The sequence below is a fragment of the Gracilinanus agilis genome, chromosome 3 (genome assembly GCF_016433145.1).
Source record: "Gracilinanus agilis isolate LMUSP501 chromosome 3, AgileGrace, whole genome shotgun sequence".
In the NCBI taxonomy this organism is placed as follows: Eukaryota; Metazoa; Chordata; class Mammalia; order Didelphimorphia; family Didelphidae; genus Gracilinanus; species Gracilinanus agilis.
The window spans coordinates 558,786,330-558,807,168 of NC_058132.1; the positions used below are offsets into that span (position 1 = coordinate 558,786,330).

The following is a 20,839-nucleotide window of genomic DNA, read 5'->3' on the forward strand; positions in this document are numbered from 1 at the left end:
TTGGGGTCCTGATTCCTCTGTTCTGGGTCAGAGGTCTATACTACTCTTTACAAAAATAAACATATACTTAAATAATAACAGATGGATTGTGACAAGTTAACAAAAATGGCAATACTAGCTAAATAAGTGTACAGATTCAGGGCCACATCAAACATCCCAAACTTTACAGAACTAGAAAAATAATCAGGTTCATACTACATTTTTCCTTGTTTCATGGATTGTTATGAACAAATAATGTGTCACCTGGTTGCCAATCTAACAGTGATAAATAAGCTTGTTGATATTTAGCTATGCTAATCCACTAAAAGGCAGATATATTCTGTCCTTGAATCTGTAATTCAAATCCCTTTGTGTTTAGTAGAACTTCCGGGAGTTCATACTCTACCTGCCAGAACCTCTGAAAAACCAGTTACCTCCATGCCACAATGGAGCAAGAGTAGGATTTTTATGGAGGCTGGTCTAGTTCAAGTCAACAAACTAGCTCCTTTTTTTGGAAAACATTTTATTTCAATGAGACAGCTACATAGCTCAATGGAATGCCAGGCTTGGAGTCAGGAAGACCTAAGCTCAAATCTGGTCTCAGATATGTACTAGTTATATGACCCTGGGAAAGTCACTTAACCCTGTTTGCCTATGTTTCTTCATCTGGAAAATGAGCAAAAAGGTCAAAAATTCTTAGTAGGGTAAATTTTCATAGACATTTTATAATATGAGAGATAGCATGGAGTAGTAGAGCTGGCCTCAAAGTCAGAACACCTGGTTTCAACTCCCTCTTCTTCCACATACCAGCTGTCACATACTCTCAATGCCTTAGGCAACTCTTTAAGACTAAGCTGCAGAGAAAGTAGCAAGCTATATTAGTAAAGGGAATGTGCTTATCCAGGACTTCTCTGTACCAAGGAAATTATAGGTCTAGTCCCCATCTTTATCCCTATTTCATAATATAAAAACAAGCAAGAAATAAACAAAGGGTACCAATTTCACAATGAGCTTAACAACTGATAACGATGAAAGAAGCTGATGATAGCATTCACCATCACAGCTGAGTAAAGGCAATGAGAATAAGGTAAAGGAAAACAGTTATAAAAGGGAAATCCCATCTAAATTAAATATATATCACTATAGTGAGTGCTACCTACTTTTCTCATAACATTAAGATTATACCAGCAAAACTGAAACAGAATCTTTGGGTGTTTCTCTCTAAATAGTCAAGTATACTCATATAATTGAATGAAGTATTGCAAAGACAGAAACCAGAAAACTCTGAGCTAATAAATATACTATGTTATTCATCACATGTAATTAACCAGTTCTGTATATTAAAATATTCATATAATAACTCTAGCTGCAATGTGGCATAATGGAAAGAACACTAGACGGTGAGGGTTGGGGTAGGGTAAAACATCCTGAGATTTAGTATTAGTTCTGACATTTTGATGTATATTCAGACAAATCAATGTCTTTGGGCTCCTACTTTTTTCATTTTTTCCACTTATTTCGTTTATTTTCATTAAGGGACCTACACTAAAAGTTAACCTTCCCACTCTAAAATGTCTATAGTAGGCTAATACCCAAGTATCTGTAATATAACTCAGAGATTTTACTGGTTAAGAAAAATTATCTAAGAAGTCATAAATTAACCAAAAAATAAAGGACCTGTGCAATATAAAGATAATATGTTATCATCAACATCTAATGATACAGAACCAAGTTTCAAGTGCTCAAATGGAAGAATAGTACTTATTGACTACATAGATAGCAAAAGCTTTAAACCTGCAGCAGTCTGAGTCAAGTGATTAAGTTGCAAGCTTTTGCTAGGAGTCTGGCCATGAAAAGTAAGAGATATAGGAAAATATGTTGAAGGGAAGGCCTGGTCAAATAAGACTTTTAAGAAAGAAGGAAATCTAGGCATGTTTGTAGATATAAGGAAAAACCAATACACTGAGAGACATTTAAGATTAAAATAAATGTTAGTTAAATTTAAGATAATTAGGAAGAAAGGGTACTGATAGTTGGAAGTCATTTGTGTTTTCAGAAACATATCTTCCTAAAAGATCACAACTCTGAAACACATTTCCCAAAGTACCCTCTGCCCCTTGGGTCCCTCTGTCCTGGAGAGCTCCTCCCAAATCCTCTATTTAAGGAGATGGTCCAGAAAAGACACTGTTATAATTTCCCACCTAGAGAGATTTAAGAGAGACTCCAAAACTGAACAAAATACAACATCCATTTCTGTTATGCAGTCATCCTCCCATGTGTATACACATACCCAGTAGAAAACAATGGAATAAATGGACCTTTCTTTAAAATAATACTATATACCTAAAACAAAGAACTAATGTTATATGTAATGGGACAAATGAGAATCATTTCCAATAAAATTAGGAGGGGAAAAAGGAAATCCATTGTCATCACTTCTTTTTGGAAACATTAGAAATGCTTGCTATAGCAATATGATGAGAAAAACAAATTGGAAAACTAAAGCATAAAGAAGAAACAAAATTTTCACTTTTTACATTGGATACAATGGTATACTTAAGGAATCCCAGAGTCAACTAAAAAGTTAATTGAAATAACTTCACACTTGCAAGACAGAAAATAAATCCATACAATCATTAGGATTTCCATAGAGTACAAATAAATCCAGCAGTATGAGATATAACAAGAAATCCAATTTTAAAAATACTGAATGCAAATATATGTGGATGTCTACCTACCAAGATACACAAGACCCATATAAATAATTGGAAAAATAATAGTTATTCATAAGTAAAATGAGTCAATGTAATAAAATGACAATATTACCTAAACTAAGGAGATGTTCACCAATTATAGAATGGTTGAACAAAATATGGTATATTAATTTGATAGAATACTAGTGTACTATAAGAGATGAGGAAAAAGGTGATTTCAGAGTCATAGAAAGATCAGCATGAAGTGATAGAGTAAAGTAAGCAGCATCTGAAGTAAAATTTATACTATAACATCCATATTATAAAAATGAAAAATTTTGAAGATGATGAAGAATTAAATGAGCAGAACCCGGAGAACAATTTATAAAACAACCATACTGTTCAAACAACCTTAAAGGTTTTTAACTTTAGCAAACTATGAATAATATTTGAAACTATGGTCATGAATGATTCCAGAGGGTTGATGATAAAACATGTTACTTTCCTGACAGCAATGATGGATTAAGGGTGAAGTGCAGAATGATGGACAATAAGGGAATTTGTTTTGCTTAGTATGCATGTTTTAAAGGAATTTTTTAAGTCAATGGAGTGTGGAGAGAAGATAGTTTTCAACTAATAAAATTTTAATTTGAAACAAACCAAAAAAAAAAAAAGGACACAAGCTGGAGGAAGAATGACCTAAGTTCAGTGGGTAACTGTCGCCAGGACCTGAGCTGTAATAATCACAGAAGAAACCTGTATTTTCTGAATCTTTCAATCAATTGTGGGACTATTCCTTTCTATCTTAGTAACAACGAAGAGAAGGATAAAGGGTAGGTAAATCAGGTTAAATGATTTTCCTGGGGTCACACAGCTAGGAGGTATCTGAGGCCAGATTTAAATCCAGGCCCTCCTGATTCCAGGTCTGGCACTCTATTTATTGTCACTGCCCTGGGCATCAAAACTCTTAAAGGAAAAGTTAAATGAATTACAAAAGGAAATAATAAAATCATATAAGTGGGAAACTTCAACTTTTCCCTCTCCAAGCTAGATGAATCTAACGGCAAAATAAATAACAAAAAAAAGTTAGGAAAATGAATAGAATTTTTATTTCTATTGTTAGAAAATGACAGACTTCTAGAGAAAACTAAAGGGGAATAGAAAGGAATATACCTTTTTCTTGGCTATACATGGTACCTTCACAAAACTAGACCACATATTCAGGCATAAAAACCTCACAAATAAATGCTGCAAAGCAGAAATAATAAATGCATCCTTTTCATATATATAATGCAATAAAATTATATTCAAAAACTGGCTATGGAAACAAAGATTAAAAATTAATTGGGAACTAAACAATCTAATCCTAAAGAAACAAATGGACCAAAGAAAGCATTTTTTGCACAAATCCAATATAACTAAAATTAGAAGGAAAAGTCATCTGGGAAAAAATCTTTATAGTAAGTTTGTTTTACAAAAATTTTATTTCCAAACTATATAAGGAATTGTTTTAAATTTAAAAGAATCTAAGGGACAGCTGGGCAGTTCAGCAGATTGAGAGTCAGGCCTAGAGACAGGAGGTCCTAGGTTTAAATCTGGCCTCAGACATTTCCTAGTTGTGTGGCCCTGGGCAAGCACTTAATTCCCATTGCCTAGCCCTTACTGCTCTTCTGCCTTAGAACTGGTTCTAAAGAAGGTAAAAGTTTTTAAATAAATAAATGTATAAGAATCTAGGCCATTTCCTAATTGATAAGTGGTCAAAGGATATGAACAGGGAATCTTCAATGGAAGAGATATTTGGGTTATCATTTCCCATATGGGGAAAAAAGGCTACAAATTACTAATATGAGAGAAAATGAAAATGACAACAACTTTTAAGTTTCATCTCATACCAGATTGGCAAAGTTGACAAAAAAAAGGAAAAGGCAAATGTTGGAACAGAAGTAGAGAAATATGTTCATTGCTACATTGCTGGCATTGTAAATTGGTACTGACATCCTAGAGAGCAATCTGGAACTAAGTATGCATGAATATTTACTAAAATGTATATGCCCTTTGGCCCAGCAGTATCACTACTAAGCCTATGAACATAGGAGGTCAAATTAGTCTGAAAAAGTCCAAAATGTACAAAAATATTTGTAATTGCTTTTTTTGTGTTGGCAAAAAACTGAAAGTAAGAGGGTACCCATCAATTTGGGAATAACTAAACAAATTTTGGTAATGGATATAATAGAATACTAGTGCGCTGTAAGAAATGATGAAAAGAAGGGTTATAGAGAAACCTGGGAAGACATTCATGGACTAAGGAAGAATAAAGTTAACAGAACCAAATCAGTTTTATACTAAATCACCTACATTCACAAAACAATTTTTGAAATATCAACACAATGACAAATGACTCCATTGGCCTAGCAAGGAAGAATGAAAGCCACCTTCAGAAAGCAAAGTAATAAATTAATATGCACAGACATAAACTTTTGGATACAGTCACTCTTAAATTTGGTTTTGACTGCTTTTTTTTTAAAATAAAGGTTTTGTTTTCCCTCTTTCCTCCCCTCATGGGAGAAAGGAAAGAAACAGGAAAATAAATTCTTAATAAATGAAAAAATTTTATTTAAAAAATAAAAAGCTGAGGAGTTGAACTAAAAAAAATGCAATTTAAAAATCAGTTTAAATACAGTTTTTCACACCTTTCAGATTGGCCAATATGGAAGTAAAGGAAAATGGTAAATGCTGAAAAGGATATGGCAATATTGGGACACTAATGCATTGTTGGTGGAGTTGTGAATTGATCCAACCATTCTCGGGGCAATTTGGAACTATACCCAAGGGGCTATAAAACTGTGCATGCCCTTTGATCCAGAAATGCTACTACTGTATCTCTATCCAAAGAGATAATATAAAAGGAGAGAGGACCTACTACAAAAATATTTATAGCTATTGTTTTTGTAGAGGCAAAAAATTGGAAATTGAGGGGGGGTGTCCATTATTTGGGGAATGGCTGAACAAATTGTGGTATATGTTGGTAATAGAATTCTATTGAGCTAAAAGAAATGATAAGCAAGATGATTTCAGAAAAAGCTAGAAAGATCTGCAGGAACTGATGCAGAGCAATATAAGCAAAATTGGGAGAACATTTTACACAATAAGAGCAATATTGGATGATGATTATCTGGGAAAACTTGACTACTCTCAGCAATGCACTGATCTGGGAATGTTATCCACTTCCAGAGAAAGAATTGTTGAAGTCCTCTTTCACAGAAATGTATCTTTGGTTTTATTTTGGGGTTTTGGTTTTGTATGACTTTGCTCTTACAACAACGACCAATATGAAAGTGTGTTTTGCATGATAATAAAAAAATGAAAAAATAAAAATTAGCTAAAAAGTACTTCTTCAAAACAGCACTGTTGTATAATATTCGCAATCATTAATGAGCAGCAGTCAGAACTCCAATAAGGAAGCTAAAAAAACCAAGAGGAAAAAGTTCTACTCTGGATTTAAGTTTCAAGTAAAAGGAAGATTTGGATGGGTTTTGTAAAACTGAAAGAGAAAAATCAGTGATGTCATATTAGAATTCATTATAGTCATAGACAGAAAAGAGTGGCAAAATATTCTGGATAGAGTCTAGAAATGCAGAACATATATACTAAAGTTGATAAAAGTACATTTCAAAGAAACTGAAACACAAGTTAGAGGCAGTAACATTTCCAGAAACCCTAAAAAGAAAGATGACTTGGGCCTCAATTTCCTCATTTGTAAAAGAAGGCATTGGGCTAAACGGCTTCCAAGGGACCATTTAGTTCAAGTTCCTATGATCCTAAGAATTTAAAATCTGAAATTGTGACAGTACAGTAACAAAATTCCCAGAGCAAAAGAACAATTTATATAACAAAACTAATGGGGCTCTCTGATAAATTCAGATTTTAAAAGGACTGGGAGAAAAGTTAAAAGAAAGGGCATATTAAACAACTAAGTTTAAATATTTATCAAGCATTTGTACAAGAAAGATATTGGGTATACAAAGACAAGTAAAATAGTTCTTGTCTTCAAAGGAACTTTTGCTGCAGGAAGAAGTGAAAAGAGGGAACATTTGTTTCACAAAAGAGTAACTGAAACCTATACAAATATGGTGGAGAAAGCTAAATTTGAGGCTGGCCACGTTGAAGTTTTTCAAAATTGCTGAGGGAAAAAAATAACAATGTATTTTTGGAGGAATAATAATAAAGAAGGGATAAGCCTACTGCTCCAACTATGCAATATTAGCAAATTCTGTTTTAATTTTCTCTATAAACTAGGTGATCATGAAAATAGTGCAATTAAAAATTGGAAAGGGTCTCAGGTTACTTCATTCAACCTAGAACTGAGCATAGTCATTAGGACATCCCTGACAAATAGTCATTAAAAGGTCCATTTGAAGACTTTCAGTGATAGAAAAAGCATAACCTACAAATATATTACCTAACCAATCTATATTTGAAAAACTGTTTGATGGAAAAGTTGTCATTTAAAGTCAGCTAAAATCTTTACTCTGTGTAACTGATTCCCACTGCTCCTATTTCTGCCCTCTGGGGTCAAGCAAAACAGGGTTAAGCTTTCTTCTCATGAATAGCTTTTCAAACATTTAAAAAACTGATTCCCATTAACTCTAATTAATCTTGTTTTCTTCCCATAACCTGTTTCTTTCCCCCAATCATCCTATGGCATGGTTTCTACTCCCTTCACTATCCTTTGCTGCCCTACACTGTCCCAACTCCCAACTTCTCAAAATTCTTCCAAAAATGTGATACTCCAGATCAGAATATAATATTCCAACTATGGTGTATTGAACAAAGTTTTATGCAAGTGAGAGTCACTTTTGCTTTTTTGCTTACCATATCACATTTGTGACATATATTGAGCTTGCAGTAAGTAATCCTTAACTTTTTCAAATTGACCTTTGCTTACTCACATTCCCATTTTACAATTGTGCAGGCATTCATCTCTATTAACAATGACCTTGAACTGGAAACACTAGCAGTAGCAATTAGAGAAGAAAAAGAAATTGAAGGTATTAAAATAAGCAATGAGGAGACCAAGCAAAGAGGAGACTCTTGGCAGATGATATGAAAGTCTACTTAAAAAAATCCTGGAGAATCAACTAAAAAGTTAGTGGAAATAATCAACATCTTTAGCAAAGTTGCAAGATACAAAATAAATGCACATAAATTATCAGCATTCCTATATATTTCCAACACATCACAGCAGCAAGAGCTAAAAAGAAAAATTCCATTTAAAATCACCCTAGACAATATAAAATACTTAGGAATCTATCTGCCAAGACAACACAGGAATTATATGAACACAACTAAGAAACACTTTCCACACAATTAAAACTAGATCTAAACAAGTGGAAAAACACTGAGTACTCATGGGTAGGATGAGCTAACAGTAAAAATGACCATCCTACCCAAATTAATTTACTTATTTAGTTCTAAACCTATCAAACTACCAAAAAACTTTTTTTACTAAATTAGAAAAAATATAACAAAGTTCATTTGGAAGAACAAAAGACCAAGAATATCAAGGGAAATAATGAAAAAAAAATGTGAAAGAAGGGGGCCTAGCAGTACCAGATCTTAAACTGTACTATAAAGCAGTAGTTATCAAAACAATATGGTACTGGTGAAGAGACAGAAGGGAGGATCTGTGGAATTGACTTGGGGTAAGTGACATCAGCAAGACAGTCTATAATAAACCCAAAGCACCCAGCTTTTGGGACAAAAACCCACTATTTGACAAAGACTGCTGGTAAAATTGGAAAACGATATGGGAGAGAATGGGTCTAGATCAACATCTCACAAGATAAATTCAGAATAGGTGAATGACTTGAATATAAAGAAGGAAACTGTAAGTAAATTAAATGAACACAGAATAGTATACCTGTCAGATCTCTGGGAAAGGAAAGATTTTAAAACCAAGCAAGAGCTAGAAAAAAATTACAAAATGTAAAATAAATAATTTTGACTACATTAAACTAAAAAGGTTTTGTACAGACAAAACCAATGCTACCAAAATTAGAAGGGAAGCAACAAATTGGGAAAAAATATTTATAGCAAAAGACTCAGACAAAGGTCTAATTACTCAAATATACAAGGAGCTAAATCAATTGTATAAAAAAATCAAGCCATCCCCCAATCGATAAATGAGCAAGGGACATAAATAGGCAATTCTCAGATAAAGAAATCAAAACTATCAATAAGCAAATGAAAAAGTGTTCTAAATCTCTAATAATTAGAGAAATGCAAATCAAAACAACTCTGTGGTATCACCTCACACCTAGCTGATTGGCTAACATGACAACAAAGAAAAGTAATAACATTTGGAGGAGATGTGGCAAAATTGGGACATTAATGAATTACCTCAAAGAGATCATAAGAAAAAAGACTTGTACAGAAATATTTATAGCCGCACTCTTTGTGGTGGCAAAAAATTGGAAAATGAAAGAATGTCCTTCAATTGGGGAATGGCTGAACAAATTGTGGTATATATGCTGGTGATGTAATACTATTGTGCTCAAAGAAATAAAGAACTGGAGGAATTCCAGGTGAACTGGAATGAGCTCCAGGAATTGCTGCAGAGCGAAAGGAGCAGAACCAGGAGAACATTGTACACAGAGACTGATACATTGTGGTACAATCGAACATAACAGACTTCTCTACTATCAGCAATGCAAGAATACAGAGCAAGGATGAGGGACTTAAGAGAAAGAAAACTAGCCACATTCAGAGGAAGAACTGTGGGAGGAGAAACACAGAGGAAAAACAACTGTGGATGATGGGGATATTATTAGGGATGTAGACACTAAACAAAAACTCTAGTCCAAATATCAATAATATGGAATTAAGTCTTAATCAATGATACATGTAAAACCCCGTGGAATTGTGCATCCGCTAAGGGAGGTTGGGGGGGTTGGAGAGGGAAAGAACATGAAACATGTAACTATGGGAAAATATTCAAAATAAAAATATATTAAAAAAATAAAAATCTAAGCTTGAAAAAAAAAACAATGACCTTATTAGAAGCATCCTTCTATTGTTATCTGTTGAGATCTTTCTGAATTCTGAATGTCAACAAAAAGCTTTCCCTTCCAGTTTTTTGTAAAGTCTACAATTCTGAAAAACATTCAAACTATGTCTTCCATTGAGAAAAATGTTCAACAGATCTCATAAATGTTGACATCAATCCATGGTCTAGTCATGCAATATAATAATCGCCTAAACATAATACTCATTCTCCTTTGCTTTATTCTGTCTACAAGAATATTATGAAAGACCATTAAATGTCTTCCTGAAATCCAATTATAAGTCTGTGTAGTTTCCCTGATCTACCAGTCTAGTAACACGGTCAAAAAAAGAAAAGAGATCAGTCTAGTACAACTTGTTCTTTAATTAAATTATGCAGACTCTTAAGAGATCACTGCTTCTCTTTCCAAGTGTTCATAAACCACCCTTTTAATAATCTGTTCTAGAGTTTTGCCAGGAATCAATTCTACCACTTAAGAGTCCTTTTTCCCCTGTTCTGAAAATTGGGATGGCATTCAGCAAAATTTTCTCATTCTCCATGATTTTTTAAATGTCATCAAATAGCTCAGAACTCATATATATATATATATATTTCTTTCAACGTTCTGATATGCATAGTTCACCCAAGTCTGATAACTCGAAATCACTGAAAACAATATAGTGCTCTATCATTTCATTTATCCAAAGTAATTTGACTATTAACCATTTTTTAAAATGAAAGATATTGTTCTAGGTAAGAAAAACAGAAGCAAAATAGTTTAGTAATGCCAGATTCTTCCTGTCATTTTGCTCATTCAGTTAATCCTCGACAACACATCTCTCCTTTGTTTAATTCTCAAAATAACTTTAAAAGTCAATTTTTATTATCTCCAGCATTTATTATAACCCTTGGGCTAAGTCTGGGCCTATTTCTAACCTGTTTAAAAAACTGTGCCATTTCTTTTGTATTCATTTCTGTTTACCTGCCAGTTTTCACTGTCTATACATTAATTTTAAGAGTTGTTCAATGTGCTCTATGTCCATCCCTATTAAATTTCTTAAGACAAGTGCTCCTTTCCTTCCTCAATCATGTTATTAGTAAGAATTTTCTTCCTTAGCACATCCAATATCTCTTCAGCCAACTTCCTTTACAGAATCTTATTGTACGTGATCATACCTATCCTTTCTCGAAACTGAGACCCAGCCTCCCAAAGTCTAGGATAGGTGCCAGCCTGTGCCTAGCTTTTTTCTTACAAATAGGGAACTTTTACCTGGAGTGCTCATATCCTGCCCAGCTTCTTATCAATTCTATTTTATCAACTAGTTTCTAATCAAATACAGAACCTCATTTTGAGATTTCGTCAATCAGAACATGAAAGAAACAATCATCAAGTCAATGTTAATTTTTCAGCTGGCTAAACAAATTATTTTAGCAAAAAGAATGTTCCAATATACAAGTCAATATATAGTTTTTAAGTTTCGCACCACTACTGCATCACTCCTGTGCCAGCTCCATGGTTTCCTCCCAAAACTCATCATCCAATATCTCCTTTTGTCTGGGTGGTCTGTAGTATATTTCCACACACATTTCACTTGTTTATCTTTTTCACATCCTCATTCAAACACCAGATTTTCCCTCAAGAATTTCCATATAAAATTTTGTCATTATTGACTATTTTATCTCTAATCTATTCTTCTGACTTCGTGCCAAACTGAAGTCAGTTACCTATGATATAGAATTTATTTCCCTTGTGCCAAGACCTTTACTTCATAGTGTTACACAAAATCTGTGCAAAGACTGGCAAGACACATTGCTGCCCTTGTTTCTGGATACTATCATATAAATTATTGTGACTCCCTACTGCTATTTAAATTACTATGCTGTACCTGTAATGCATCTACTATGCTAGATTTGTTGTATCTGTATCTGGCTTAGCAATTATAGTCATACAGTTTTCTTTCCCCCCACCTCCAAATTCAGCTTTAAACCCTTAATGGGGGATGAAGGGGAGGGAGGGCAACAACACATATCAAGGGATGACTTTCAATAAATCATTATGTGGTAGCTTTAGGGTTGACTAGCCTCCAAAATTAAGTTTACCTTCTGATCTTTAGAGTAGAAAGAGTAAACATGATGAGGAAAACCTGAAAGCCAAAGATTAGTAAAAAGATTCTAAAAGAATGCATAGCTATTCCAAAGTAATTTCCATAGAATTCATTCAATATGATTTATTATATGTCAAATACTTTGCTAAGCACTTGAAGAAAAGCTAAGATAATTAATGCATGCTTCCTGACCTAGCTTACAATTCAGTGAGGGGAGGAAGAGATACATACATAAATATGCAGTGTTAGGCAGAATATAAAAGAAGTCCTAAGCAAGATTTTTTAAATTATTATTCTGATTGAGAAATCATGAAAGGCTTAATGAAAGAAATAGCATTTGATATATGGGCATAATTTTAAAAAACAAAGATAGGGAAGGGTAGCACAGACACAGGAAATGGAATGAAAAAGTCACAAGCCATTCTGGAAATCAATTTGGTATTATGACCAAAAATTCACTAATCTCGGCATACCCTTTGACCCAACAAGATCACTACTTGTGCTATACCCAAAGGAGATCAAATAAAGATAAAAAAAAGGATCCATATATACAAAAATATTTATAGCAATTCATTTCTTTTTGATGACAAAAAACTGAAAACTAAAGAGATATCCATCATTTGGGGAATGCTTAAACAAATTATACTAGAACAACTTTGTAAAGACAAACAACTATGAAAAGACAAGAACTCTAATCAACACAATGACTAACAATTTCAAAGTACTGATAAAGAAGCATTCTATTCACCTCTTGAAAGATTCAGGGTGCAGAAAGAGACATTTTTTAGATGCCCCATGAAGTAATTTATTTTCTTTGATTACACATATTTGTTAAAAAAATTTTTGCCTAGGTGTACAGGGGTTAGAATACAAGGTCTAAAAGTCAAATGATTTCAAATCCAGGCTCAGACACTTATTAGCTGTGTGACCTCTGGACTAGTCACTTAACATCTGTTTGACTTAGTTTCCTCATCTGTAAATAGGGATAATAATAGCATCTACCTTCCAGGCTTATTGTGAGCATCAAATAAGATAAGAATTATAATGCATTTGGCATGGTGCCTGGTTCAAAATAAGCACTATATAAATGTTAGCTATTATTCTATTAAGGGACGGGAAAGTTTTTGACTGTAACATAGTCTAGTAGTCTAACTGGGTTGAAATGGGCTTTGTATAAAAGAGAAAAGAAACAGGGTTAAAAAAGTAAGAAAGTGCAGAGTGTTGTAGGCTTTGCATACCAAGCTAAAGTAAACTGCTTTTACTTAGTAGACAATAAGGAGCCAATGAATGTTACTAGGCAGAGGAGTGCTGTGTTCATATTTGAGCATAAGGAATTTAGTTTTGTAAATGTATATAGAACGTATGAGTACAAAATACTAAAGACCGGGAGATGAGTTAGAAGGCTTTTATAGTACTCCACCCAAAGATGGCAATAATCCAGAGAAATTATGGAGGTAGAATAACAGGATTTGGAAACTGACTGGATGTGAAAGGTGAGAAAAGGGAAAGAGTCAAAGATAACACCTAAGGAGTTTTGCAGAGAGGAGAAAATGAAAGAATATTCAATTATTTTAAGTCTCTAGACCTACAATAGTTGCAACATAGTTTGGAGAAAACATGAAGACATACTTTTTAAAAACACATACAGTTGAAAATCTCTGAGGTGTCAAAAACTGGACAAGGAAAATGTTAACAAACTATACCTGGACTTCAATAAGATATTTAACAAAATCTCTTTATATTTTGTAAAGACAAAGAGAAATGTGGGTGGAATGGAATGTAACAGGTTGACTAGTAACAACTGAACAATGTACACACATAGTGTTGAATGACTGATGTCCACCTTGAAAAAATTATCTAGTGTGTGCCACAAATCCCTATTTTTAGTCCAATTCTCTCAAACACTTTTATCAAAATCTCAGGGAAAGCAACAGAGTATGCTCTTTAAATCTTAGGCCAACATGATGCCAAGGGAACTGCTAATAAACTAGATTTTTAAAAATTAGGATTCAAAAGTACCAAGAGGGAAAATAGTATGAAACTAATTAAGGCCAAAGTTTTAGATTTTTTTTAGATTTAGATTTTTAAAAAGTATTTATACAAATACAAAAAGAGGAAAATTGACAAAAGGAAATCATATGAAAAAGACCTGGGGATTTGGGGTGACCATTAAACATAACAAGGTAAGGAGCTGTTGTTCTTTTAATGTAATGTTGCATTAATTAAAAGTTTTCTATCCTAAGATGAAAGTTCACCTATACTCTGCAATGGTCATATCGCATCTAAAATACTATGATCAAATCAACAAGTATTTATTAAGCACTCACTAAATTCCAAGTACTTTTCTAAACCCTGAAGATTAAAAAGAAAAAAAAGGCTAAAACAAAAAACAAACTCATCCCTGTTCTACAGGAGCTCACAATCTAATGAGGTAGGCAGCATGCAAACAACTATGTACAGTTAAGGGATATAGAATATGTGTGTGTGTGTGTGTGTGTGTGTGTGTGTATCTTAGAACAAAGGCACTAAAAGATTAATAAAGGATTAGGAAAGCCTTCTTTCAGAAGGAGGGACTTGAATCGAGATTTGAAAGCTAGGAGATAAAGAAGAGTTCCAGATAGGAAGAGACAGTCTGTGAAAATGCCTAGAGTATGGAGCTAGAATTTTGTGAGAGAAATAGCATAGAGGTCAGTATTATTGGATCACGAAGTGTGTGGGAATGAATAAGGTCAAATCTGAACACTCATTAAAAGACATTAAAAAACTGGAAGATTTTCAGAAAGGAGTGACTTTGATTGTGAAGGACCAAGAAACAACATTACATGAAAATGGTTAAAAAACTGAAGATTTTTGATCTAGGATATAAAGACTATGTAAAGAATATAGTACCTATCTTTATTTGAAAGTATGTAATGAGAATTAAGAGTCTATATGATTCTAGATAATAGAACTAAGACTAATAAGGAATATCTTATTGACATAGGTAATATTCTAACAATTACAAACTACTCAAAAATAGTTCTGACATTTGCACATGAAAATTAAAGAAATGATCATAAATTCTGAAAAAAACTGAACACTACTAAATAGCCCATTTTCTGAAGTAGAAGTACATTTACCCAATAAATGTAGATTCAGTAGAATTTGAAACAAAATAAGCTAGTGTCAGGCTTCTAGTCTAATATTTATTCAGTCACACATCTTTTCCCATCAGGTTTATTTCCCCAAAGTTATAATCTGATTACAGAATCAAGGAATTTTATATATAAAATCACGTAGGAACAAGATCCAGTGTTAACTAAAGACATAAAACTTATTCAGAAGTTATATATAATCATGCTCAATTAGTAAGAAACATGACAAAAATAATTCCATTCAGTCTTGTTAAAAATCATAAATATCAAGGAATGAATCTTGCTATAGTTTATAAATTAAAATTTTATTCATAGTCTAATCTTACCATGAAAAAAGGCAGAAATACAAAACTCTCCCTTTATAGTGATTTTAAAACTATTAACTATGAATATAATAAGCAATGAAATGATGAGCTAGGTCTGAAGTAAAATGGCATTTGCTGGATACCATCCTGAATCAGGACATAAAAATAAACCTTTTTTTTGTTTTGTTTTCCTAGATAGCCTAAAGAAAATATTTCTAAAAGTCTCCAGAAAAAAATGATGTTGTTTCTTCAATCTACCCACTGTAGTTTTTCAAAAGAGATTTTGAAAGAAGATCATTTGATGATAATATTTTACACATTTTATTGAGTATTTTCATATATAATTTATTAGGAAATAAAATTTCTTAATACTTGAGCTACTTGGGATGGGGGGGGAAGCTAGGATGGGTGAAAATGGGCAACTTTAATTTAGGAACACTCACAAAAATAGATATATGATTTAAAATAACACCGGAATATTAATATGCCCTAAAAAGCATGCAGTTGAACAGTTTAAAAAATAATTCTAAAATAAAATTCACACTAACACAAAAGTCAGATAGGTCAGCCTCCTGACCCGGGATAGGGTTAAAGGGGGATTTGGGGGGGACATGCTTCCCAACTATCTCTTCTTTAAGACAAACGTGGCCTTTGCTTCTCAGACTTTCACATGCGCTAGAATTTTTTTCTCACACCATCCTACTCCATACTGATTTCAGAGGTCCAAGTCCTCATCCCCTCAATCAATTAAAAAAGGGGGTGGGGCAGCCTTCAAGGAATAGATTGGTATTCGATTTAGGTGGTTTAATAAAAAGGTGCCGCTAAAATTGCCGATTTTGAAAACTGGAAGAAGAAAAGTGGGGCGGAGCAGAAAACAAGGTGTGCCGAAGAGGGCATGGGAAGATGATAGGAAGGTGATTTCACCCCGCTGGAGGTGACTTGGGAGGTGAATTTCCCAGGCTTAGGTTCTGGATGAGTGGAAAGCTCATTCCCCCTCCCCCAAGAGATGCATTTAAAGAGGTTTAAAGAATCCGACCTAGGAAGAGGAAACCAGAAAGAAGAGATGCAGGGAGGGAAATCACAGCTGGGGAGTGGATGGGAGAGAGCAAAATACTGGGAAAGGCAGGCCAGGGTTGGGGATGCATACAGGGGCCCAGTCACGGCCAAGATCAAAGAGAGGGGCGAGAGAAGCTAGAAAGAGAAGCCTCAGGGGAGACTACCAGGGGCTGGAGGCCTCGGCGGAACGAAGTCCCGACGACTGGGGAAGGCGTGGAGCGGCCCTCCGGGGAATGAAGCACTCGAGGCTCCCAAGCTACAACTCACTCACCTGGTTGGTGACCTGAAACAGAAAGAGAAAACGTGGTTCAAGGTTCCATTGCTTGGGCCCGAGGCCGCCGCCACCGCCCAACCTGTCCCATCCCGCCAGGCCCTCCGCTCACCTCGGGATTGGCCTCCAGAGGTAGCCAGCGGTGACTCTCCATGGCCGGCTTGTTAGGGTTTCGGATCCGTCTCCCCACTCCGCCTCTGACAGCCACAGGCGCCCTCGCGGCTTCCGCCCCCGCGCCTCCTGACCCGGGACCGGCCCAACCCAACCCACTTTGGGGGGGGAAATGGAGAGGAACAAGGCTGAGCCTGAGCCACGTAACCCTCTCCCCACTCCCGTTTGGTATTCTGTTAAACTCTCTCTTCTGAGTTAGATTACCAAATGCCAACAAAGTCAGAAAGGAAAGGTCTAAGGTTAGAAACGAGGAAAAATGACTCTGAACCTGCAGGCCACTCCCCTCTGGCACACGGCACTTGGGCTCTCCCTAGTCCCGCTGGCCGAGTGAGCCGCCTCTACGCACGCTCCTGCCGGTCGCCGCGTGGTCCCCGGCTCCCTCTTCTTTTCTGTTCTAGCTATGTTTCCAAAGCGCTGGGGGGCGCGCGCCTCCTTCTCGGTAGAAGGGGCTAATCTTTTTGCAGGAATAGGCTACAGACAGCGGGGGGCGTTCGTTCCTTTGACAATCCTTTTTCCTTCCTAGAGTGAAACTTGGGCAGAATGGTATAGTTCTTGACTATTCAAGCTGGGTCTTGCAAGCCCCGGGTTTCTGGACCTTCCTGCCACAACTTGTGCCTTTTTTTTTTTTTCCTTCGGAAAACCAGAACAACTGACAATGGGAACAGGAGTGCCTCCTGACACCACCGAGGGAGGGACCCTATAAACAGAGACACGTTTGAATTTAAGGAAAATCCAGAGATCAAAGAGTGAAGCATAAATGAAAAGTAAACCGTCTGGCAGAAAATGGCTAAAAAGGTTGCTACTCCTCCCTGCATTCAAAAGCAATGGCTCCCAAACTGCCTGATTAAATCTGCTGCCTCACTTTAACCTTCTACAATAGTAGCATGATCCTATGAAGATAGGAGATTTGGGGAGCTGCTTCTCCCCATAAATCGGCAATTTGTTCCTTAAAGAGAGGAGTATGACTGCCTTCAGGGTATATTAATATTCTTTTACACCAGATTGGAAACAAGGTCAAAAAAAGTCATTCTCTGGGATTAAATAAACACAAAACTAATTGAGATTATCTGCAGAAGTAATTTACCCCTTAAGGGATAATTTGTGAATGAGGAGATGAGGATTTAAATGTAATTGATGAAAAATAAGATATAGATTGTTTATAACTTCTCTAAGAAAAATGCCATGACAGAAAGCAGTGATTTCTTTTCAGGGACTCTAGAAAAATGCAGAACCAAGAAGTAAGGAATTTGTCAGTTTATCGATAGCAGATTCTAATGATCACTCTAATGATCCTTTTTCATCTTCTCTCCTAGAGGCACCAATATCTTCATCCCTCCCAACCTATTATATTCATTTCTCTTTCTTACCAAGCCCTCCCCCAACCAGTGAAATGTCAAGTCCTGTCAATATTACCTCCATATCTGTCCCATCTGTCTCCTTCTGTCTATTCACAGGGCAGCCACAATCCAAATTCAGCTTTTAATACTTTTCCTGGATTACTTTCTTCTAGACTTTCCCCTCTCCAAACTAACCTCCCCAGGAGTGACAAAATTCATTTGTACAGACCTGACCATGACATTCTTCTGCTCAAGAAGCCTCTTGGTTGTTGTTTCCTCCCAATAATGGGAAAAGGGGGAGGATCTTAGCCTCTCTGGACCAGCCATTCAATCTTGCTCCCATCTTCTTACAACTGTATCTTGGTTATACTTTGCCCTTCAAACTATCTTTGCATCTACACAATCTATGCCTAAAGAATGAATCTACCCCAAGACTGAAACCTCTGGGGATGATAATGATCTGCCTGAATTTAATCTTCAAAGATTAACTTATTCCTACGCTATCATACCTTCACTGTGCCAGTAATTCTGAACCCCAGCTTCTCACTTTGTATAAACTTCACTTTCCATTCCCCATTTATTCCTATCCTTTACAAACTAACCCCCATAATGTTCCACTCTAAAACAACCCACTCCACTGTGCTCTCTAGAATGCCTACTCCATAGTTAAGCTTGCTTTTATCTTAAATCTCTTACTTTCTCACTCCTTCCACTTTCTTGTACTCACTAAGACCTGGCTCCTTCCAAATGAGCAGCTTTGTATTACTCACACCATACACTGCCTTCATTATTTTTCATGTGCAGCTGAATAAAGCTGGTAAAAATCATGAAACTATGCTGGCTGGGACCAGTATAAATTTATGTTGCATAATATCAAGGGACCTCATTGAAGCAAGGCCTGTTTTCTGATCTCCCTAATTGACTCACTATCTGTCCTAACTCAAAATAATTTCCAAACCTTTTCATCCCTCTTCAAATCTTCCAAGCCTCGCCTCATATTTCACTAAAAAAGTTGATCTTGAACTTTCTTCTCTCCTCCTGACATGATATCACATCATTCAGATATTTTTCCCCATTTCTTCCTCCTTCAATGCTGAAAAAATGGTTCTTCTCTTGGCTAAGATCAATTCCTCTACATGCACAAGTGATCAGTACCTTTAAGTAGTTAATAAAAATTGAATGATTGATTCGATGCTATCTTCTCCAACACCTTCACTACAAACATACAGATCTGTCCTCCATTCTTAAAAAACCCTCATTTAATTCATCCTTATGGCTATTGCTGTGTCTTTCCTGCTTTTCGTGGCTAAACTTCTTAAGAAGATTATCTACAACTGCTACCTCCCTTTTTTTCTATCACTTTCTTAACTCTATGCAGTTTAGCTTCCAACATAAAAATCCAACTGAAACTGCTTTCTTCAAAGTTAACAGTAATCTTTTAAATGCCCAGTCTAAGGGCCTTTTCTCAGTCTTCATCCTCTTAGACCTCTCTGCATCCTGACACAAATGATCACATTCTTCCCTTTAGATGGTGATGACCCCACTCTCTCCTAGTTCTCTCTCCACCTGCCTGTCACTCAGTCACCTTTTCTGGATCTTCAGCCAGATCACTCCCACTAACCAGGAGTATATGCCAAGGTTTTGCCCTTGGATCTTTTCTCTTCTCCTATACTATTTTACTTGGTGATCTCATCATTTCTCATGGATTCACTTATCATCATGTAGATGATTCTCAGAAGCCTGCCTGTAGGGTCAAATTGACAAATACCTATAAGACATCTCAAACATCACATCCAAAATCAAACATTATTTTTCCACCCCTAAACTTTCTCTCTTCTAATTGACACTGCAACTACTGACCTTTATCACATCACAGCTGGACTATTTCATTGGTCTGCTAGTTGGTCTCCCTATCTCTAATCTCTCCCTATACCACTCCATTCTCCACTCCATGTCAAAGTCAGAAATGGGGGTCACTAAACAGTTCTTGAGTATCCCTACTAGTGCATTTTATCTTAGAAAAACATGCATTAATATTATCTGTTTTACTATATTTTTATTTATTTTGTTAAATATTTCCCAATTACATTTTTAAATTTTAAAATATTTATTTAATTAATTAATTTAGAACATTTTTCCATGGTTATAGGATTCATGTTCTATCCCTCTCCTCCTCCCACAACCTCCCATAGCTGATGCACAATTCCACTGGGTTTTATATGTGTCATTGACCAAGACCTATTTCCATATTATTGATATTTGTGCTAGGGTGCTCATTTTGAGTCACTATCCCTAATTATATCCCCATCCTCCCATGTGATCAGGCAGTTGTTTTTCTTCTGTGTTTCTACTCCCAGAATTTTTCCTCTGTATGTGGATAGTGTTTTTTCTCGTGGGTACCTCTTAGTTGTCCTGGATCATTGCATTGCTGCTAGTACAGAAGTCCATTACATTTGATTTTACCTCAGTGTATCTGTCTCTGTCTATAATGTTCTCCTGGTTCTGCTCCTTTCACTCTACATCAATTCCTGAAGGTCATTCCAGTTCACATGGACTTCCTCCAGGTCATTATTCCTTTGAGCACAGTAGTATTCCATCACAAACAGATACCACAATTTTTTCAGCCATTCCCAATTGAAGGGGATTCTCTCATTTTCCAGTTTTTTGCCACCACAAAGAAGGTGACTATAAATATTTTTGTACAAGTCTTTTTCCTTATGATCTCCTTGGGGTATAAATCCAGCAG

At 35.6% G+C, this 20,839-nt stretch overlaps 1 protein-coding gene across 3 annotated transcripts in view; it reads right to left on the bottom strand.

Moving 5' to 3' along the window:
• The window catches only part of UCHL3 (ubiquitin C-terminal hydrolase L3), a 109,906-nt gene extending 93,092 nt beyond the window's left edge, over positions 1 to 16,814 (bottom strand). For 2 of the 3 annotated variants that reach the window (XM_044670588.1, XM_044670589.1), the window contains exons 1-2: positions 16,698 to 16,814; positions 16,586 to 16,597 (exon numbers count right to left, since the gene is read on the bottom strand). In XM_044670588.1, the coding sequence (XP_044526523.1) occupies positions 16,586 to 16,597; positions 16,698 to 16,739 (54 nt within the window). In that variant the 5' untranslated portion in view covers positions 16,740 to 16,814. The remainder of the gene's footprint in view (positions 1 to 16,585; positions 16,598 to 16,697) is intronic. The other variant, XM_044670590.1, reaches the window with a different exon arrangement.
• Positions 16,815 to 20,839: the final 4,025 nt, after the last annotated feature.